General features: G+C 45.0%; 1 protein-coding gene across 2 annotated transcripts; it reads left to right on the forward strand.

The window, feature by feature from the left end:
- The first annotated feature begins 5,903 nt into the window (after positions 1-5,903).
- On the forward strand, positions 5,904-24,013 carry Cfap300 (cilia and flagella associated protein 300). 2 transcript variants are annotated; one of them, XM_052189148.1, is made up of 7 exons: positions 5,904-6,047; positions 6,203-6,284; positions 10,669-10,744; positions 18,803-18,969; positions 19,918-20,090; positions 22,047-22,113; positions 23,476-24,013. In XM_052189148.1, the coding sequence occupies exons 1-7, from the start codon at positions 5,938-5,940 to the stop codon at positions 23,602-23,604; spliced, it is 804 nt and encodes a 267-aa protein (XP_052045108.1). In that variant the 5' UTR covers positions 5,904-5,937; the 3' UTR covers positions 23,605-24,013. The 2 variants fall into 2 exon arrangements, with proteins under 2 accessions (XP_052045108.1, XP_052045109.1); XM_052189149.1 differs by lacking the exon at positions 22,047-22,113.

The raw sequence follows: 24,013 nt of genomic DNA on the forward strand, positions 1-24,013 counted from the left end.
AAAACTAATTTTTATAGAAACCAAACAAAGGCTACTCACTGTAAGCTGTTACACCCAGCCATTAGGAAGCTGAAAGAGCAACTCTGCTTGACAGCCCAGCAGAGCTTGAAACTGCTAGGAAGGCCAGCCAGCATTCCTGTCTAGGAAGAAGCAGGTTCCAGCCAGCCTCTGCTTGTTTACATCCTCCTGGGGCCCTGACTCCTCCCAGGAAATCTGTCTTCCAGAAACTGAAAGCAGTCAGGTTTAATCCCAACTTTTATCCACAAATACATTCCACCATGAACAGGCTGGGGCTGCACTAACCAAATCTAATGGGTAAAAACGTCAGTGTTCAACTCATGCTGCAGTAGACACCAAGCCCTGTGAGAAACTGTGCATCTGCATACACACACACATACACACATGACACATAGACACCACATACACACACACATATATACCACACACACATGACACATATACACCACACACATACACACACACACTACACATATACACCACACACACATACACACATGACACATATACACCACACACACACATACACACATGACACATATACACCACACACACACATACACACATGACACATATACACCACACACACACACATACACACATGACACATATACACCACACACACACACACACGACACATATATACCACATACACATGACACATATACACCACACACACATATACACACATGACACATATATACCACACACATACACGCATGACACATATACACCACACACACACATGACACATATATTACCACACACACACACCACACACACATACATACACACACCACACACACACATGCATACACACACACCACATACCACACATACAACACACACACACATACACACATGACACATATACACCACATACACACCACACATACACACACACATACACACCTCTCTCTCTCTCTCTCTCTCTCTCTCTCTCTCTCTCTCTCACACACACACACACACACACACACACACTCTCATGGGGAAACAGACTTAGAACCGGTTGGGTCACCATCTCTGAAGTCACTCAGGTAGACAGGCAGGCAGATCTGCTGAACCCTAAAATCAGCGATTTAACTATGCAATATACAAATTAAATTTATGCTTAATGCATTACCTACAGAGTTAATGTGAAGTTTTTTTAAAGTCAAGGCCAGGAGATGGCTCAGAGGGTAAAGGCCTGAACGCATGAGTTTAATCCCTGACCTGTAAAGGTGGGAGAAGAAAGCTGACTCCACAAAGTTCCCCTCCAACTTTCATATGCATGCCGGGGCACACACATACACATCACACAAAGTTCCCCTCTAACTTTCATATGCATGCTGGGGCATGCACACACACACACACACACATCACACAAAGTTCCCCTCCAACTTTCATATGCATGCCGGGGTGTACACATACACACACATCACACAAAGCTCCCTCCAACTTTCATATGCATGCCGGGGCACACACACACACACACACACACACACACACATCATACAAAGTTCCCCTCCAACTTTCATATGCATGCCGGGGTGTACACATACACACACATCACACAAAGTTCCCCTCCAACTTTCATATGCATGCCGGGGCACACACACACATCACACAAAGTTCCCCTCCAATTTTCTTATGCATGCCAGGGCATACACACACACACATCACACAAAGTTCCCCTCCAACTTTCATAATGCATGCCGGGGCACACACATACACACACATCATACAAACACTATGGTATTTTTTTAACTATGAGTTCAAAGTCATCCTGGTCTACAGAGAGAATTCCAGGACAGCCAGGAAGGACTACACAGAGAAACCCTGTCTTGAAAAAAGAAAACAATATACAGTTTCATTGGGCATGGTGGTGCATGCTGTTAACCCCAGCACTCCCGAGAGAGAGAGGCAGGTAGATCTCTGAGTTTGAGATCAGGCTGGTCTACAGAGCAAGCTCCAGCCCAGCCAGATCTATACAGTGAGTCTCAATACATACATACATACATACATACATACATACACAAAATAAAACATAAAAAACTACAATTTTAAAAATTAAATGTAATTTGTAAGTTAAAACATATAGACTTATTTATTTAAAGATATTCCTTGAAAATCAAGGATCAATTTATTTAATTTTATTTTCACTTTTTTTAAGGTATCATGTGACCCAGAGCTGGCCTCCAATTCTGTGAGTACCCAAGGGTAACCTTGCTGTCACCTCCCAAGTTGTGAGATTTCAGGATAGCATCACCTGCTCTTCTAAAACATAATTCTCTTTGCAAAAAAACTATCTGACACTATATCACACCCAAAAGCCCATATAAAGACAAAAACGGAGCCAGGCATCGTAATTCATGCCTATAATCCTCTGAGGCAAAAGAGGCTAAAGCAAGAAACTGGTCCCAAGCCTGCTAGCCTGAGCTACACTGCGAATTCAAGACCAGCCTGGCCATGGTGGTGCATCTTACGTATAGCAAGAGCAGCAAGACCCTGTTTCAAAAAACCCTCTTCCTTCCATAAACAGAAATCCAGAGAAGGGGAAAATGCCAAGCCATTTCTGAAACTCCTCACCTTTCCCTCCACAAGCCATAACTAGCCCTCTTTCCATTACAGGCTGCTTTTTAAAAGGGCTCCTCAGCACTTGGGAGGCAGAGGCAGGCAGATTTCCGAGTTCGCAGCCAGCCTGGTCTACAGAATGAGTTCCCAGACAGCCAGGACTATACAGAGAAACCCTGTCTCTAAAAACCAAAAAAACCAAAAAAAAAAAAAAAAAAAAAAAAAAAGCCAAAAAAAACCCACAAAGAATATTGAGGGCAAGAGAGAATATTGAGGCCTTATTGTAATAAAAAAAAAATAATGTGGGGGCGGGGGCTATGGTCCATGCTGTGCCAAGTTATATCCCTGAGAAATTAGGTCATACAACAAAGATGTATTGGGGGAGGGGAGAGGAGTGGGGACTTGGGGGACAGAGAGAGAGCATGTGCACAGAAAAAGAGACATATGTATATATATATATATATATATATATATAGAGAGAGAGAGAGAGAGAGAGAGAGAGAGAGAGAGAGAGAGGTGGAGGGGGGGAGAACTACGGTGGCCTGTACACTAACAAGCCTAGCTTATGAAGTCTCAGAGGGAAGTTTAAAGACTCTATCAGGTCCTTTGTTTGTTTGTTTGTTTTTAATTAAGACCCTGTGGTTCTCGATAGCTGGGACTGAAAGAATCAGCTATGATTAACAAGATACCAGAACCACCTTTGCTTTGCTGGGATGCTGGATGCTAGTCAGGCCGAGCTAAAAAATTAGCACCAATTAAGACCAGCGTTGCAAAGTGTTTCCTGACAGTCAGCACACAGAAACTATGTACCAGAGGCAGACAAGGTTGTCCCTCATGCTGGCAGCTGATGAGAGTGACCCAGGCAGTGTGTATTCTGAAGGGATGAAGGAGACATGGAGATCAGCTGAGGTTTGGCACTGTGAGAGACCAAGAGAGGCCACTGGTGAAGGTGCAATCCCAGTAGCCATTGAAGACCCTGGATTGAAGGGGTCATGCACAGGATCTGAGGTGTGGCATCAGGAAGAGAGCCTATGAGAGGCTATTGGTGAAAGTGCAGCCCAGTTGCAGCAGAGCCCAGAATTTTGGAAGAACTGGTTCAATGGGATGATGACCAAGAGCAGCAGCAGCAGCAGTGGGACAGAGTCAGAAGACAAGCTGTGTATGAGGGAGATGGTGGAGCTGGAGAAACGACCCAAGCCCCTTGGAGGAACCCAGAAGATGGCCAGTGAGTCCCAGACCTAGGATGCTGACTCATTTACACCTTTGGAGTATGATTTTGCTTTGATTTGATTGTGACTGTTCCCTGATTCTTCCCTCTTGAAGTAAGAAAAAAAGTATCTATTTTTGATTTTACAGGAGCCCACAGTTGAGTTAGAATTTTAAAAGACTTTGAGTTTTAAAAGACATTGACTACTTTAAAGAGAATTAATTTTAATGTGGTCAGATTTGTAAGGACTGTTGGATTTAAGGTGTTTTTTATTTTTAATGTGATATTTTGGGGAATGAATGAGAAGGAAACAGTTGTGGCTTAATAGTGATGTGCCTGTGTGTCAACCTGACAAGGAGTCCATTGTGCTGGATAGTTTTATGTCAACTTAACACAAGCTAAACACCATCTGAGATGAGGAAACCCAATTAATAAAATGCCACCATAAGATCTGGTTGTAGGCTAGCCTACAGGGAAGTTTCTTATGTCGTGGTTGATGGCGAGGGCCCAGTCTGCTCTGGGTAGTGTCACCTCTGAGCTGAGGGATCCTGAGCTCTCTCAGAAAGCAGGATAAGTAAGTCAGTGAGCAGCATCCTCATAACCATTGATCCCATCAGCTCCTGCCTCCGGGTTCCTGCTGTGTGTGAGTTCCTGTCCTGACGTCTTTGATGATGAACAATGATATGGACATATAAGTCAAATAAGCCCTTTCCTACCCAGCATGCCTTTGGCTATGGTGCTTCATTGAAGCAGTAGAAATCCCAAGACATTCTATACGTACACCTTATAATAAAATAAAAGGTTTCCTTTACAAAAGTACTTATGAGAGGCTTAGAGACGTGGCTCAGCAGTTAAGAGCACTTTCTGGTCTTGCAGTGGACAAGGGTTCTCAGTATCCACAGGACAGCTCACAACTGCCCAATGGATCTGATGCCCTCCTCTGGCCTTTGAGAGCACCAGGCTCCCATGTGGTACATGTTGGTACCGAGACCTGCGAGGCCTGTGACGTCATTCATATAGGCGACAATTAGAACAGTGTATAGGCCTGTTGCCAAGGCAACAGCTGCCATATACCCAGAATTCAATGGCCCACCTTTACCTGTAATTTACATCATCACCCATATATAACTGAGTAGCATTTCTCCCCCTCCTCTCTCTTTCTTTTCCTTCCTTCTTCCCGCCTGCTACCCCTTTCCCCATCTTAAATAAAGTCCTACGTGGAACTGTTTGGCCTGGTGTATCTCATTGCGGCCCAGGCGGCGGGCAAACAGGTGACCTGTCCTGCGGTTTAGGCAGACAACCTGTGTAGAAAACCCAACAGTACATACACAAACATACAGATTAACACTCATACACATAAAAAAATAAACAGAAAGCCGTAAACCTATGAATGGAAGGACTGAAAAAAAAAAAAACCCTATATAAGAATGTTCACTACTGCATTCCTAATAGCTTCAAATTGTAATAACCCAAAAGGACAAATGTGGCATAATGTTCGTGGCACACATAGACAGGGTGAAAACAAAGCCTCTCTGCCCCTCTCCCTTTCCCCTTCTCCCTCTGTCCCTGCTCCCTTCTATTTGGCCTCTTGGTTCTTAGGGTCAAGCAGAAGGAAATGCAGTTAGTAGAGGTAAAAATTCTTCCACCTACATCCTATAATAGCTCCTTGACAAAAACTAAAAGTTGGCTCCTGAGTGCGATTTTCAGCAGAGGGATTTACATGCCATACTGATTAGCGTGTTATGGTGTAGTGCCTCGAGAACCTGCCTGAGATGCGACTTCAAAAGGAAAAGCGCCACAGACAAGCATATTTTCCTAAGCAGTCCCTTTGTCTTTCAAATCAAACCAACTTAATTAGACTTTTGCTTGGTGCAAAATAAAATTGTCCTTTTGAAGCTGTAGGTTTTGATATTAGGTCACTGGCCGGGGTCTAGTACTAAGAGTTCAGGCCAATACAGAGCCTGGACACCTTCCTCCGTCTCTAACAACCAGGCTAACAGGCCTCTGCTGCTAGGCAGGGACCCAGAAAGCCATGGCGCATGCGTACTGAGCCAGGCCCCGCCCTCTGAGCGGCGCCCCGCCCCCGGAACCGGTGAGTTTCCGACAGCTGTGTCGCTATGGAAACGGCTACTGCTTGCTTTCCCGTGGCCGAGGGTAGGATGGCGGCGGGGGAGCCGCGGGATAGAGGCGGCTACTACTTCAGATTCCTGCCTCATAGAACGTTCTCGTCCCTGAGCGCCCGGGAGGTCACCAGCCGGCTCCGCCAGTGGTGAGGGCCGAGGGCGGAGGTGGCCGTGCGGCGGGCTGGGGTCGGCGGGCTGGGGTCGTGGCACCGCGTTCTGGGGTTCTCTCCCGGCTGCTCCTGTCGGGGCTCCGGGCTCCGGGCTCCGGCCACGGCCCGCTGACTCTTCCCCCCTCTGCCAGGTCCATGCTGGGCAGAATCCAGGCGCAGGCGTTCAGCTTCGACCAGACGTTCCAGCCCTACCAAAAGGATGATTTTGTCATGGTTGGTATGGGGGTCTCTTTTGATGTTCTTGGGAGCACTGCATATTGTGTTGTTCTTAGAGTTTGGGAGTAATAAAAAGTGCAGGTTGGGTTTTCTTTTGTTTCTTAGAGGGCTTTTTGACACAGTGACTTGTTCTGTAGACCTGCAGCCTGGCATTCACTGGAATCCTCTTGCCCCTGCCACCCAAGTGCCACCATGACCCCCTTGCCAATATCTTTTACCTACCTTCGGGGTTCTGCCTTAGATAGCTTTACAAATCTGTAATTATTTGTAGACAGACTCACTGTGTAATTCCTGATGGCCTGAGCCGGTATCAGTCATTCTGCGTCAGCATCCTCGGTGCTGAAATACAGGCATGCGTTGCCGATTTTGACTGAAAATTGTAAGGGATTTTTTTTTTAAACAAGCATATTTTGTTCTTAAATACCCGGATTTACCCCTGACTTTATTAGGCTTAACTCCAAATACTTCTGGTTTCTGAGACTCGCATTCACCCAGAGAAGTGGGTGTCAAGCCACAGCAGCAGTGCCCAAACAGCAGTTCCTCCCAAAGGTTTTGAGCAGTGGCCTGTTTGAAAAAACCTGTAGTTAGAAGGTAATTCTTTAAAGGAGGCAAAGTTCACTCAAAGGTGTGAGATTGTTATGTGCATCTTACAACCGAGCCCCATCGTTTTCAGTGTTGCCTCCTTCCAAAGAGTAAAGTGTTAACGCGGGTTTGTGGCATGACCTTCATCCCTTACCACTCTCCTCTTCAGAGTTGGCATGTAATCTGTTCACTATAACACTTTCTAAAGGTCCACTGTGTGCTAGGAATATAGCTTCCTCACTAGCCAGAGATAGAAACCTCTGAGGAATGTCTTGGGCCCTCACCAAAATACCAGCAAATAACTTCAGTCATCTTACCCACTGCTGTGAGAGGAGAGCAGGTAAGCAATCCACCGATTGTCCCCAACTCTGGACAGGAGTGGTTCACTCTCATGAAACTTGTAGAGGTGAAGCGTCGCCTACTTGCTCCAGCTGGCTTCCCTTGTCATGACCCCTGCTCTTCTGAAGACACCTGTCATACTGAATCAGAGGTCTGTCCTACACCAGGACAGCATTAACATCTACAATGGCCGTCTTTCTGAGCACACTTTGAAGCTGAAGAAAAGGCATGAATTCTGAGCTACAAATCTAATCTGTTTGCCATAACAGAGGGCAGACTAGTCTCATAGTCCGTTTCTCTTTCCCTGTGGTAGGGTTTTGATGCCATATCACTAGTAATGACATGTCTTAGTCATGGTTAGATTTTGATAATTTACCAGTACTGACCCTCTACTGCTTTTTAAGATCAGAATTGTGAAATGCTACATTTTTTTTCCTTTTTATCTATTTTTAGACACAGTTTCACTGTGTGGCTCCGGCTGGCCTCAAACTCAGAGATCTGCCAGTCCAAGTGCTAGGACTAAAGGTGTGTGCCACCACAACCAGTTTTTTCTTTTATACTTTTTGGTGTTTCCATATATAATATTTAATATACCTGTTTATATTAAATACTTGTTAAATGCTTTCTTTACCCCACTTGGCAGTTGTTAAGACGAGATCTCATCCCAGTTTATAAGGCACACACGGTTTCAACAGATCGGTCTCCACGGCATACTGCAGTAGTGTTCTAATAGATCCTGTAGAAAATGTCCTGGGCACAGAGGGAAGGGTCGGCTGATGCAACATGACAAAGGGTACATTTCCTTCCGTCCTTCCTTTTGATTGCTCAGTAGAGTTCTCCAGTGGGCTCAATATTCGTCCATAAGACTCAATAGATTTCTTTCCATAATTCCCAGCACTTCTTTCTAATTTTAAAGTTCTTCTTGGGCTAGGGACGCAGATGAATTTGTAGAGTACGGGTTTAACATTCATAAGGCACTGGGGATCATCCCAGCACAATATACACCAGACGCAGTGGCATATAGCTATAATCTCAGCACTGGGAAGGATGGAGGCAAGTGGGTCTGTTGAATTCTGGGGATCCATGCTTGGTGACAAACACGGCCTATAATTCCAGTTCTTTGAGCTATCCTCAGGGTTATTCTAAAATGAGTGCTTGCTGAGGTCCTCACTTCCCAGTAACCCTGAGAAGGGCTCAGAAGTACGGAGGAGGAGGCTTGGGGGACGAGATGCTGAAAGGGGGAGACGAAGCGCTGGGTGACTCCCAGGGTTCTGACAGCCGACTAGAGTAGCTGACTTTACTAAACACACTGAAGACGAGAGAGTAAATGATGCAAATTAAGTTTATTGTTAGGCGTTTTCAGCGACAGGTGCATGCAGGTGGCTGTCTTCTCATTCATTAACCGTAATGTTACTTTAGGGTCTCAAGAGAGCACTCTCAGATCAACATGTAGGGCTAAGAGCCTCACCCTGGGGTGCCAGATAATGAGTTTTCCCTGTAAATGGTGACAAGCCTTTTATTTTTGCAGAATTTTGCCTAGAGGCCTGCACGGGTGCCTGTGTCCACTTCAGGAGCAGAACTTAGGCCCACGGCTGCATCCCATCAAGCCTGGCAGATCTGGATGAGGGAATACTGGCTCCAAATTCCTTAAGGAAGGCAGGGCCGATAGGAACTGTATACGGACGGCAGCAGGCAGACACTGCACTCAGGACGATGGGCTGGACTCCGCTCAGCTCCTGTGGCACCTCCTTCCCGGGGCAGGCCCTGGGTTCAAGTCCCATTGCAGGGAGAGGGTGACACCTTTTCATGTTATCACATACACTTATTTAATCTCTGCATGCACCAATACCTTTGTTACTGCAAACTACTTGGATATTTTCAAAGAGTACATCCTTTTACTAAAGCTGATATTTAGGAAGACCCTGCAGATACCTTGATGTCAGTTCAGTAACAAACCAACAAAAACATTTACACATATACAGACCCCTTCTGTTCTTTCTGTTTTTAAATATATATTTTAGTTATATTGTTGTGATTTCAATTTGAAAAGAAACCTTGCTTTGATTTAATAACGGGCCTTTATAAGAATATTTCAGGGGGCTGGAAAGATGGCTCGGCATTAAGAGCACTTGCTGTTACTACATAGGACCCAGGTTCATTCCCAGAAGCCGCATGTCGGCTTACAACCACCCTCCTGTAACTCCAGGCCCCAAAGGTTACCGTGCTCTCTTCTGAGGCACATTTGCCAAAAACACTGCACAAATAAAAATAATCTTTTCATAAAATCTGTTTTTTTTTTTTAATTTCAATTGGCTCCCAGCCAGTTGCTTCGAGTCAGTTGGTCTACTTCTGTCTATGACATCTAAATAGGATTAAAGGAACACCCAGTGTTTGAGACAGGCTGGCCTCAGACGCTGGATCCTCCTGCTAAAGACTGTAAGCACACGTTTTCCTGTCTAGTTGACTTAAGTTCTTTTAATTAAAAAAAATTCTATTTTCTCTGACTCCGTCTCTGCCTGTCTGTCTGTCTCTCTCTCTCCCCCTCTGTGTGTGTGTCCACGTGTGTGTGTGTGTGTGTGTGCATGGGTGAGCTTGTGTCATAGAACACATATGGAAGCTGAGAGGCAACTTTGAGAGTCAGTTCTTTTCTTCCACTACATAGAGCCTGGATTGGACTCCAGTCCTAAGACTTGTTTATTTCATCTTCTGAACCACTGTCCCTTGGTTTCATTTCTTTTCTTTCTTTAAAGAATAAAATACAGTAAATAACCTTTTTCTTGATTTAAAGTTCTTCTACCCAGAGTGCTGCTACACATCTTTAATCCAACACTTAAAGATGAAAGTAGGGTCTCCAGAGTGCAAAGTTATCCTTGGATATATAGCAAGTTACAAGTGTGTACTAAGCTAGCTTAGAAACATGAGACACACTGTCAAAAAAAGAAAAATCCTTCAAGCTGGACACAGTAGCCCATCTGTGTACTCTTAGCACACAGTATTGAGACTAGAGGATTAAAACTTTGAGAGAAACTTTGGGCTACATAGCATTTTTTAAAATTTATTTATTTTTATTTATATGAGGACACCATAGCTGTCTTTAGACACACATAAGAAGAGTGCATCACATCACATTACAGATGGTTATGAGCCATCATGTGGGTGCTGGGAATTGAACTCAGGGCCTCCAGAAGAGCAGTCAAGGCTCTTAACTGCTGAGCCATCTCTCCAGCCCTGCATAGCAAATTCAAAGTCAGCCTGAGCTACAGAAGGAGACCCCGTCAGAAAGGTAAGGGCTAAGGTCATAGCTCAGTGGTAGAGCTGTTGCTCAGTGTAGACAAGGCCCTGGGGTTGACATCCAATACTTTAAAAAAAAGCAGTAAGTAAAGTGGAGTGTTGCTTCTTTGTATCCAATGGTGTTTTATTAATTTTGTTCTAACATACTCCCTTGCAATTTGTATTTTAGGCTTTTTTCAAAGACCCAAATGTCATTCCAAATTTGCAGTTATTCTCAGATTCTTCTGGACAGTGGACTACATTAGGTAAAGATTTTTATATTTTAATTTCCAAGTTACTATTTTAATAAAATTTTGCCTCCTCAGCGATTATCCCTAGTGATTTGTGTCAGTAAAATACAATTTGTAACATCATGACAATGTATGACCAGCTGTGTCAGGCCTTCCCTGCATCTCTGTCCTGGGAGTCTCTTACTGTCATCCTGGCATAGCACGTCAGAACAATTTTCTCTCAGTAATTCAGAAAAATATACAGCGTATATTTTATATTTAAATATTCTGCTAAAGGCAAGTCTCTAGGGAGACTTGAGTGAGAGGGAACATTCACTTCTGGAATTCACTGATACATTAAGTGGGGACATGTTGAGGTCCCCAGTCACATAGTCAGTCAGGTGTGGTTGTGCACACCTGCAACACTTGTAACCCCAACACTGGGGAGACAGAGCCCAGGATCTGGAGGTTACGGCTATCCTCTCATACATGGGTAATGTAAGAAGGATGGAAAGAAAGAAAAATGGTTCACCAGTTAAGAGACACAGTGCCCTTCCAGAGGACCTGAGTGCACTTCCTAGTACCCCCACATGGACGTATACACAGTCATGTAATTAAAACTCTTGAAAGAGATAGGGAAAGAAAGACTAATAGTGTGTTCCAGGTATTTCCATAGAAGTGAGAACATGGTGAGGGAGATGGTCAGGCCAACCCAGAGGGGAGGCTCAGGACAGTATCCACTGAAGCGCTGGGCCCAGCATAGCCACAGCTCTCGTGGGGCTCTGACATTAATTGGCTGCCCTGGAATTTTTAGTATAATAACAAATGATAGAGAAATGACTTCTTAAAGGGGGACTTTTCTCTAGATGATGCTAATAAGACACTAAAACTGTCCTGGGAAAGTTTATTTTTAACAGTGAGTGCATGTGCTGCCTGCACGGGCAAGCACATCATATGGAGATGAGGAGGTCAGAGCATTTTCCGGAATCAGCTCTTCCACACTGCAGCCGCCATGCTTGCCTGGGCAGCACACTTACCAGTTGAGCCATCTCTCCGAAAACCAGCATGAATATCACATTTTAAATTCAAAATTGAGGCTTCAGCCATGCAACAAATTATACCATTCCACTTAGGAAAAAAAAAAAAAAAAAACGTAATATCAATTTGTGTACAAGTAAATGCAACAAGCTTAGAAATTAGATGTTTTGTTTAGGAGGGAGCCCTTTGTTAAACTTCCAACCGCTGTCTTCTTAGAGTTCTAAGAAGCCTTAACACAAAGTAACTTTTTAGTATTAGTCAAGAACAAAGTTACAAAAAGGTTTCTGTTAGACTCCGCAGGTCAGATTTTCTTGTGTTTGGCCAAGGACTGCTGCCAATTCACAGCAGAAAGCTGGTGCAGCCTGGTTTTCAGACTAGTACCAAACTAAGCTCGGTTTCTAAACTCATGTATTTGCCAACTTAGATATTTCAAGAGCTAATAATCAGATCTAGGTAGCATGGAGTTCTTAAAATGTTCATAGTAACTTCAGTTTCTATGTGCACACAAGGAAGCAGCGCGCCACCCAGTCCCAGCGCGGGCACCACAGACTAGTGCTTCCCTGCTACGTTTTTTCATAGTTTCATTTTTTAAAACTGTATTCTGTGAGAATTTCATACGTGTATAGAATTAGCTTGACCATAGCTCCTCCCCTGTGGTCCCCTCCCCCAAGCAAACACTTCCTGTTGATGCCCTCCCCAAACACTTCCCACTTCCCTCCCACCTCCACCTTTTTTTCCTCAGCGAACTCTGCCGGCCCAGTAGGGCTGTCCTCTGCATAGGTGGGGCACTTCCCACCTCCTCCCCCAGACTCCCAGCTGCCAGTATCTCCTCAGTTAGGGATGGGTCCTTGTTAGCTCCTCTGATCTCACTGGAATTTTAGCCAGCTTGGTCTTCTGCAGGCAGCTGCCGCGGGTCACCGGGTCACGGAGGGCGACAGGCCTATGGCTCAGCACCTGGCCTCATCCCCCAGCTCTGAGCGTTCTTTCCTCCTCCCCCAAGGTGTCCCCTGAGCCCTTGCTGTTGACTTGCACAGTTACATGTATCCATGGAGTGAGGGTGCGTGAGTTCTCGGTCCACCGGGTCCACCGTGCAGGTCCCTGGCATCAAACTCTCTGCTGAGCACGTTGGGTCCGTTTCCCTCTGCACTGTTTTACCAGACCCTATTCTAAGCTGGGAATGAAGCCCTGCACAAAGAGAGCTTCTGAAGTATCACGTTTGCCTCATGGGTAATAATTACAAGTTTAAAATTAGAAACACTCCACTTGGGTCTGTTTTTTAAGATGTATTTTCTGTTTATGTGTACGTGCATGGATGTGCACATGCATGCAGGTCCCCACAGAGACCAGAAAAGGGTGTTGGATCCCCTGAAGCTACGGTGACAAGCACTGAGCTACCTGGCTGGGTGCTGAGATCTGGTGGAGCAGGGAGTGTTCTTAAGCATGGTGCTGTCTCTGCAGCCCAGCACTTTTATTTTGAAGAGGGATTTCTTGTATGTCCCTGTGTTCTTCAGCAGCAGTCTTCCTCCCTGTTCTCTCGCTTTCTGTTGCTGATATATTTCTGGTAGATTGGCATCTTCCCCTCAGTTTTCATCTGGAGTCTTTGTACACAACAACAACAACAACAAAAATCAGCTTTTTATGTTTCTCTGAAACAGTCTTACTCCATAGAGCAGGCTATTTGAAACTGTGCAATCTGGATTTAACTTTGAACTCAAAGCAATCCTCAGAGTGCTGGGCGTGCAGGTCTGTAGCACCACGTCCATTTTATACAGTGCTGGGAATTGAACCAAGGGCTTCATGCACGCTAGGAAGTACTCTACCAACTGAGCGGCTATGACCCCAGCCCCAGAAGGAGGCATTGTTAAGCAAGAATGGACTGGAAGGGGAAGGTTGTGAAGGTTTTAGCCTTGCTAAATTGTGGAAAAAAGCAAGAAACCTTATTCGGTAGAGAACACAAAGGATATGGTAGGGAACCATCTGATGAAGGGATCAGGGTGTGACTTACGGATTTAATTAGTCATTTCAGCAGAAACCAGAAATAGAAATAGGATAGTATCAGTTGAATTGCTGCTGGCCTGAGCTAGGAGCTCATGGAGGGCTTAGCCTGGGGGCTGGGCTTTGAGCTCCTCAGCTCTCCTCAGAACTGATTGTTAAAACAAAGGAAAGCCCCCACCCCCACCCCCCAAGGTGCTTCAGAGCTGGAGAGAGGGCTGGGCAGCTAAGAGCTTGTGCTGCTCTTCCAGAGCAGCAGTCCAGCTCCCAGCGACCTACCAGGCCAGTCACATTCAGGGGCTCCAACGCCTCCGGCTTCTGAAGGCACCTGCACACACCTCACATGATGTTAAAAAATAATCTTTTTTAAAAAAAGAAAAAAGAAATGAATCAGAGGTCATTTCCCCAGACCAGATAGCCTCTAATCTTATCATCAAAGACTGGGCCACCATACAGAGCTTGCGGCCTAGTTAACCCCTAGAAACCTTAGGAATTGGCTCACCTGTGCCTGAAGCACTCTCCTCCTACTGGGAGCAGTGGGAACACTCCCAGGAAGCCCTGGAGGCATACGATAAAACTCAAATGAATTGCCTTGAGCTTAAGAGTGCAAGGAATCTGTCTCCTCTCAGGCTTCTGGGAAGCTGTCATCCAGGCCCTAGTCCTTGTCTTTTTGGTTTGAAGTGAAAATGACTGTCCCATGTTCATCTTATTACTGTATTTTAATTTATTTTATCTTGAATTTTCACTCTGCAGACCAGGCTGGCCTGGAACTCAAAGACCCACCTGCCCCTGCCTCCTGATCACTGGGATTAAAGGTTTGCACCACCAGTGTATTTTAGGAGTACTATTTTTATGTTAGAGGTTTACATATAGAAAGGAACACTGCCTCAGAGTAAACTCTACCTCTGTCTTACTTGTATCCAATTTAGACGAAACTTTGAGCCTTAAGGAGGTAAAGTCCGGCGTCTTTTGAGGTAGGGTAAGCACTAGTCTGCATGCAAGGACACTGTATTTAGGAGCTAGGGACAGACTCCCCTTGACTACACTGTATGCCCAGACTTCCTCTGCTCTCAGTTACTCTCCAGCAGCCCCTGCTCAGGATGCAGCCGCACTGGGTAGCCACCATCCCGTGAACTGATAGAATGTTCCAGTCCATGGTAGATAGTCCTTCACACCTTTATATCTGAATTTAACTTACTAAGTCAGACTTATTAAAATGACATGCTAGCCAGGTTGGGGTACACACCAGTAGACCCTTCATGATGGGGAGTGGGAGTGGCAGATGCAGGTTGCAAGTTACTGCCAGTTCAGGGCCACCCTGGTTTACAAAAACAATCTCAACACAAACCCCTGCACATGTCACTGCTTCTCCGGTGCAGTGTCCGCCAGCCAGCAGCATGGCCCGCAAGGCTCTCCTCGAGGCCCTTTGGTCCCTCAGAAGTGCCCACAGTTACTCCACCATCGCCTGTAGGCTTTTTCCTTTATCTGCTCACAAGAGGGCTGGGCCTCAGAAACAGCAGGCGCAGCTTTTTAAGTCACTGAAGCACACACAGGTCCTGGCTTCAGGCATCTTTCTCTGCCCCGGGTCCAGGATTATAGCCTGCACTGACAGGTTCCAGCATGAGCTGGTGGTTAGCCAAAACAGGAAGTGCAAACAGTTGCCAGGGTTACGTTAAGCCCTGACATTTCTCAGGCTGGTGACAGCAGTGGGCCTGTAAGGTGGTTCTCAGCAGTAGCATGGGGGGCCCTGGGTTCAGGTCCCAAGGCCGTTGCACCCCTTAAAAACAGCAGGGTGGTCAGAAGACAAAAGAACGCCATGTTATAAGACTCTGTATGCAGGTTAAAAGTGGGGAGCATTGATTGAGATGATAATAAAAATATTTGTCTTCATCTTTATAGCTGTATAACTTAATTTGTGCTAGCAGAAAGATCTTCGTTTTGTTTTGGTTTTTTGAGGCAGGATTTCTCTGTGTAGCCCTGGCTGCCCTAGAACTCACTCTGTAAACCCGGCAAACCTTAAACTCGTAGAGATCCACCTGCCTCTGCTTCCCTTGTGCTAGGATTAAAGGCATGTATCACCATCATGCTGGTGAGAATTCTATTTCTAAAAGAAACATTCAAGGAATAAGTGTGTCTGGGGACTGGGAGGCAAAGAGGAAGGAGCCAGGGCCGCAGGGAGTCCGGCCGAGCCCAGGGCAGTGAGTGAGTCCACACTCCCCTTGGACATGCGGGACTGGTCAGAGCTGCTCTAGGTTTACCTTGGCCTGGAAAACTCTGGCATACACACTCTCAGTGAGACCTAAAGGAGACTTTGTAACGAAGAGAAAACATTTCAAGGCATCCTCAAAGACTGCACATGATAATTAATTAAATTATTGTTTTGGTTTTGATGTTTTGTTTTCTGAAACAAGGTCTCCCTGTGCAGCCCTAGTTGGGACTTGCTGTGTTGATCTATCTTCCTGCCTTCGCTTCAAGTGATAAAATTGTATATGGAAGCCACCACAATGCTCAGCTTTTTGTTGTTAATATTTATGTGTGCACACATGCCCTAGGATAATGGTTCTGTTCTTTTATTGTGTGATTCCAATGGATTGAATTTAGGTCATCTGAATTGGAACCAAACACCTTTATCCACAGACCCATTGTTCCAACCCTTGGCGCTTTGGTTTGGTTTGCGGTGTGTGTTTGTGTGTGTGTGTGTGTGTGTGTGTGTGTGTGTGTGTGTGTTATCTTAAAGAGCTATTTTATTTTTAATTATTCACATGTCTATGAGGGTGTGTGGATTTGAGTATAGCTGTCTATGGAGGTCAGAGGTATCAGGTCTCCTGGGATCTAGAGTTACAGGTCTTGTAAGCCATCCACTGTGGGTGCAGGGAACTGAACTCATGTCCTCTGTAAGAGCAGTACATATTCTAAACCACAGAGACATCTATCTCTCCAGACTATCCCTACCTCACCCACACCCACCTGTTTTGAGACAGGGTTTCATTTTGAAGCCCAGGCTAGCCTGGAGCTCACCCTGTAGCCCAGACTGTCCAAGAAAGCTAGGCTACAGTCTCTCAAGGCTGGCCTTATAGATATGTGCTGACATAGCTAGCTCTAAATTTGTGTAATATAAATTTTACAACATTTAGAATTATGGAAACCCAAAATATGTGAAGGAGTCTTCTGCGTTCATATGCAATTCTACACTTGATCTTTGCCAAAAGGCAAAGTTTTATAGGCAATTCTGACGTTGGAGTTTCAGCAGATACATGCTGGCGTGCAGGATCCCTGCATTCTGTCTCCAGCACCAAATGGTGCTGGGCATGGTGTGCATACCTGTAACCCTACCACAAAGGGGCAGAAGCAGAAGGCCAGAGAGGGTCAAGGTCATCCTCTGCTGCGTGGTAATGTCATAGTTAACACAAGTTACATGAAAATTTGTCCCAGTACAAAGGCACACACATACAGAGCTATCTATAAATCCCTTGCTAATCACACAAAGTATTTTGCTGTAAGGTATTTTCTAGTCTATATTCACATAGTTCTGAAATAAGAACTTATTATAAATTATATTTTTAGTTTTTGCTTTTTGAAACTTGAGTTCAATACTGGCTTAGAACCTATTATGCAACCCAGCCCATCTTTAGACTTGTGACAATCAACCTGTGTTGCCCTTCTGAATGCTGAGATTGGCTCTGAAGTGTGTGTGTGTGTGTGTGTGTGTGTGTGTGTTTTAAGATTTATTCTTGCCAGGCGGTGGTGGTACACTCCTGTAATCCCAGCACTTGGGAGGCAGAGGCAGGCGTTCTCCACCTCCTCACAGGGGCAGGGGTGATAGACACATGCCCCTGATCCTACTATAAGGGAAGCAGAGGCAGTCATATCTCAGAGTTCAAGGCCAGCCTAGTCTGTAGATGTAGACAGAGTTCTAGGACAAACAGGATTCTACAGACAAACTGTGTCTCAAAAAAAATTAAAAAATAAAAAAAAAGAAGGAAGGAAAGAAAGATTTCCTTTTCTACCTTATATCTATCTATGTGTTGGTGTGGGGTACCTACTGAAATCTCCTTGGAGCTAGGTGGTTGTGAGCTACCTGACGTGGGTTGTTGGATCTAAACAGAGGTCCTCCGGAAGAGCAGCAAGTGCTCTTAACCACTGACCCCTAAGCTTTATTCCAGTTTAAAATGTATTGGTTGTAGACATGGTGTGTGCCTCTATCCTTGTGCACGCATTGCAGACAGTGCCTTGGAGGGGGTTTGTCTCCTGCAGAATCAGGGACTAAACTCATGATACTGTGCAGCACTTCAGCCACCAAGCCACTGAGATGTGTCACACTTGGTTGTTACTTAGAATCTGTACATAGTGCTTGATTTTAGAAATAACTAGGCTGGAGAGATGGCTCAGCGTTCAGAGCACTGACTGCTCTTCCAAAGGTCCTGAGTTCAAATCCCAGCAGCCACATAGTGGTTCACAACTCTCTGGAATGAGATCTGACTTCCTCTTCTGGAATTTCTGAAAACAACCACAGTGTACTCACATATAATAAATAAATAAATCTTAAAAAATGAAAAAGAAAAAGAAATAACTAAAAATGAGGCTGGAACCAGGTAGCACACATCGTTAATCCCAGCTCTCAGTGAAAGGCAACTGTCTGTGAGTTTGAGGCCAGCCAGCTCTACATAGTGAGTTCCAGGACAGCCAACTCTACAGAGTGAGTTCCAGGACAGCCAAGGCTACATAGTGAGTTCCAGGACAGCCAACTCTACATAGTGAGTTCCAGGACAGCCAACTCTACATAGTGAGTTCCAGGACAGCCAAGGCTACATACCAAGACTTTGACTCAAAGACCAGAGGAATGGAATTTGAATCTGAGTCATATGCTCATAGCCACTTGTCACTGCAGCTGCAGGGGATCTGATGCTGCCTTCTGACTTCCATGGGCATCTGCACACACATACCAGACACAGATACCTCATATACACAGAAATAAAAATACGTCCTTTTTTAAAGGGCTAGAAATAACTAAAATCGCTAAATTCACTTTTGCATCTCTGTTCTTCACAAAATATCTTCTTTCAGGAACTGAAGTGAAAAAAATTGAAGTTATAAATGTTCCATGCACACAACTTTCAATGTCATTTTTCCAACGGTTATACGATGAAAATATTGTACGAGAAAGTGGACACATTGTCAAGTGCCTAGACTCTTTCTGTGATCCGTTTCTCGTTTCAGATGAACTGAGAAAAGTAAGTAAATAGGCTTAAAATTCCACAGCGGGACTTTATTGAAGGAAATATAAAATATCAAAACCCAAAGTCTAAGCAAAACTCTGAAGCTACCTTAGCTAGTTGATATGACCAGGGCTGTTTCCTCTTAGTGTGTGTACTTAGCGCTTCGTGTTTGCTGGTCAGGTGTTACGGACATGTCAGCATAAAGATCTGGCCAACACTAGACATTTATAAGACAGTTCCTCTCAACCGTCATCTGGCTCCTTGTGTCTACAATTCACAAGCAGAGAAATTCTGACCTATCTAATGAGTAGCTATTGTCTTCTGTAGGAGTCTTTAAATCAACTGAATAATAGGAATATTTATGGAAGACTAGTTATAATGCCACACACCTGTAATCCTAGCACTTCAGAGGCAGAGGCAAGGGAGCAGGAGTTCAAGGCCAACCTGGCATTTATAGTTATAGTTATACTGCAAGACCTGTCTCAAAAACAAAACCAGAAAAACTAAACTAAAAATCAAAGTTGGGACATAGCACAGTTGTGAGAGTCCATGATCTGGTCAGAAGGCAGCATCAGACTCCCTGGGACTAAAGTTTGCACAGTGCCTTGTGCCTGAGTACATAGCTCTGCATAAACACGGCATGGTGGCACGTGCCTATTAAACTAGTAGTTTAGGCTGGCCTTGGCCTTCTGACCCTGTCTCCACCCCCTGATATTGGGTTTATGGAATGCACCACTACACCATGGCCATGACTGGTTCTCTAGAGCAGCAGAAGGCCGGTCTGGGAGCGTAATTAAATGGTGGAGCATGCCCTGTCAGGAACATGACTCTCTGATTCCCCAGTACACAAAGAGTACTAAGTTTAAAATACTCATTTAATGTACATGTTAAAACTCCCAAAGCTTAAAATCATAACCATAAATTCAATGTTACATAGTATTAAGATGATATTTTTAATCTTAGGTTTTGCTCATAGAAGACTCTGAAAAATATGAAGTCTTCAGCCCCGTGGAAAGGGAAGAGTTCCTGTTCTGTCTGTTTAAGCATCTCTGCCTCGGAGGGTCTCTTTGTCAGTATGAAGATGTGCTAAAGCCCTATCTGGAGACAGCAAAGCTGATATATAAGGATCTGGTGAGGTAATGTTCTCACTGGAATTTAATTTTAAGTGGGTGGAACTACCCAGTGTCACTCATGTTCGTACTGACAACCCCATTGGCCCTTTTGTAGTTTGCCTCTGGCTTCTGGAAGCAAGGATTTCATGACTATGGCTTGTTTTTGTTTTGTTTATTTGTTTGTGGGATGATTTTTTTCTTCCCAGTGCTGGTACTGAACTAAGGACATTGGTCACAGGCAAGCACTCTAGCGCTGAGGCAGCAGCCCTGGCCTTAGGGTTTCTATCAGCTCTTGTGTGGTTTGGTTTGTCTCATTTTGTGAGACAGTCTTGCACTGCAACTCAAGCTGCCTTAGAACTCATTCTGTAGTTGAGGCAGTCCCCCTGCATCCGCAGCCCAAGTGCTGGCATCCTCTGGTGCCCAGCTCCCCACACTTAGTTTGCAGTCTCTTCATTCTTGTCCTTTTCTCATTCAGACCTGTGACTCTGTCTCATCCAGGGCTGTGTTAGCAGCTGCCACGCCCCATCCCTCTTCTTCCACCCATGCTCCCTTAAATACCAGAGGGACCGGAGAGACCACAAAGGGTGTGTGGAGTGGTAGGGCAGAGGGGTAAAACCTTTATTCTAAATAAGTAGAAGAATTTTCATTTAGACATAATCTTTACCCTTCCATGTTAATGCCAAAGATATGTAGTTAGTCTTAGTATCCTACTAGGCCCACCCTCTCTCCATCCCACCTTCCTTACTTTTTGAAGCTCAGTTCAAGAATAATCTATAAACTTGAGCCTGAAGAGATGGCTCAACACTTAAAGAGAGTCTGCTACTTTTCCAAAGGAGCCCAGCATATGCCAGAAACCACAGGGCAGCTCACACCCACCTGTACCTCCAGTCCCAGCACATCTGATGCCCTCTTATGGTTTTTTTGAGCACTACATACATATTATCACATATATGCATGGAAGCAAACATTTATACACATAAAACTTTTAAAAACCATAATTTCAAGATTATGACTTGGGGCCATGCCTATAATTCCCACCCTGAAGAGGCAGAAGCAGGAGGATCACTGCAGGTGCCTGGCTAACATGCTCTACACTCTGACTTCAGGGCAGGTCAGGAAAACAAAGGCAGCACGATGGCTCTGCAGGCAAGGGCTCCTGCAACACTAGTTAGACAAACTGACCTCTGTCCTGGAAACCCATGGGAAGGAGAGAACAGACTCCACTATGTGGACCCCTGACCACCACAACAAGGAAAATAAAACATTTAAGAAAAGCATGCATGTCACCAAAGAGTCAAGTGTGCTCTGCCCTCTTGTAACTCGTGCGAACCGAGGAGCCTCGCGTCTTCCTTTCGGCCGCCCACCGTACACGCACACACTAGCAGTCCTCCGCGTTAGCCTGAAGAGTGTCTCCCTGCCTGTGCAGTGCAGAAGGGCTGACTGAGAGATATTTGGAACAAACAACTCTGGAACCTAAACTCTGCAGAAATACTCTTTTCCATAGACACCTCCTACAGTCTGATCTGCAACTTCCTCTACATTTCAAAAAGGCTCTGTTAGCATCCCTTAGCTATACACAATAACAGGTTTCATCAAGATGACTCAGTTATAAATGTGTGTAACATGCTTTAGGTGTACTCCTCCATTGCCCTTGTTTACATTTTTGTGTGTTAAGATTTTTTTTAAAGAGCTGAAGAGTAAGGACAATTCATAAACAGAACAGGTGACCTGATGGTATCTTATGATTTATGCATGTGTATGCATGTATAAATATGTGTATACATGTACACATCCAGTGAGGACAGGAGAGGATGTCGTATCCCCTGGAGCTGGAGTTACAGGAGTCCCAGCCTCCTGATGCGGACGGACTCCAGGAACAGAGCCCAGGTCCTCTGCCAGAACAGGGGTTCTCTGAGCTGCTGAGTTCTCTCCAGCCCCAGGCTTGCCAGATTTTAAATGTGCCGTTTTTTCCCATCTCAGTGTTCGGAAACATCCTCGGACCAAGGAAATACAAATTACCTCTTCTGTCTTTAAAGTAAAAGCCTACGTGAGTATTGAGTGCATTAATCATCATTATGAATACAGTTGCTATCCTGTGGCTTACGCACTCCACTGTTATGTGTGTGTCTGTTGTAATGGCACTGAGGACTTATGACAATCAAACGTGACAGTTCAGCTGCATGGGGACTCAGGCCAGGAGCCTGCTCTCAGGAGGAGAGGAAAGAAATTCTGGAGGAGCACTGCTTACTGCTGTGCTCTGAGTTCTGTCCTCAAGCTCTGGGAAGATAGCTCACTCCACTCTGAGCTCTAAGGGCTTTTCCAGCACAAAGTTCCAAACTCTTTCCACAATCTTTCCCAAAACAACGTGGGGAGGTCCGTCGCAGCGTCCCCACTCCTGGCACCACCTTCTGTACTCGCTCGCTTGCTGCTGTTGGGATGGAGCACAGATTGAGCCATCTTAGGAAGGACACGGTTCTTTGCCTCACAGTCCCAGATCACTACTGAGGGAAGCCGAGGCAGGAATTAAAGCAGATTCCATGGGAAAGCGCTGCTTACCACTTCTCCTAGTGGCTTGTTCAGCCTACTCTCTTATATGCCCAGTGTTGGCACAACCCATGGTGGGCTAGATTCCTCCTACATCCATTATTAATGAAGATAATGCCCCACAGACATACCCACACACCAGTCTGATGGAAGTAATCCCTTAAGAGAGACAGATCCTCTCTTCCCAGAGCTAGTCTGGGTTTGGACCAAGTTGACGACAACGTGTGACAAGCATGTGGACTCATTAAGTGTCTCAGTCTATAACATGCTTTTCTTAGACTGACAGAGGTGGAAAAGGTACAAGCTTAGAATCCTAGCATTCAGCGGACTGAGGCAGAAGGCTGTCAAGCTCTAGTCTAGCCTGGACTACCTAGTGAAACCCTATCTCAACACACACATACCCCTAAATAAAACCGCAAGCCAGGTATGGTGGCTCACACCTGTAGCACTAAGGCAGTATTGCTATGAGTTTGAGGTCAGCCTGGGGCATACAGTTAAATAAAGCACAACAAAACAGCAAAATGTCATGGAAAGACTATGATTAGGATATATATTCCTTAAGACCAAGTGGTGCAGTTGTGATACACATGTGTAATAGAGTTGTACTATTAATAATACTATTGGTGGTTTATTACCAATTCATTACCTAACATTTTTATAGATGTTTAATAATTTGTCTTTGTTTATTGAGACAGACATCTTGCTGTGCACTCCAGACTGGCCTCAAACTCAGCCTCCAAAGGGCTGGGATTAAAGTTGTGGCATCATACTTGGCTATGTTTCATGATGCTTGGGCAGAAACATGTATGATAGTCAAAGACTTCAATGTGGTTGAATACTAAGTAATCACAGCTTCTCCCTTCAGGACTCTACAGGCATGTGCTACCCTTCTCCTAAGGAGCATGAACAGACATTCTCATATTTCGTTGTGGATCCCATCAAGCGTCACGTGAATGTCCTATACCATTGCTATGGTGTAGGGGAAATGGCTTAGTATTCTTTAAGCCATTTGTTCTCCTGTTCCTCGGTTCACTGCGTCTGTGTCAGCACTGACGGGGAGATGTATGGGCTCCTTGCAGACCAGCCGAAGACCACTGTGAAGGTCCCTTCTGAGATGAAGAGAGCCAACACCAACGTGCCGGTTTCTCAGTTTGCCCAGCATACTTCTGCTGCAATCCCAGATAGAGCCTGTAAAAGTAGAAAGTCACAAGTTCGTTTGTTCTATTAAGATGCAGTCATATTCCAAATTTTCTTTTTTTAATAATTGTTTTTAGTTTTTTGAGGAAGTGTCTCATGTCCCCTAGGATAGGTGAGCCTTGAACTCACTCTGTAGCTGAGGTTGGTCTTGAACTGATCCTCTTGCCTCTATCCTTTGAGTGTTGTAATACAAACACATACCACCA

This window comes from Apodemus sylvaticus, chromosome 7, assembly GCF_947179515.1.
Source record: "Apodemus sylvaticus chromosome 7, mApoSyl1.1, whole genome shotgun sequence".
In the NCBI taxonomy this organism is placed as follows: Eukaryota; Metazoa; Chordata; class Mammalia; order Rodentia; family Muridae; genus Apodemus; species Apodemus sylvaticus.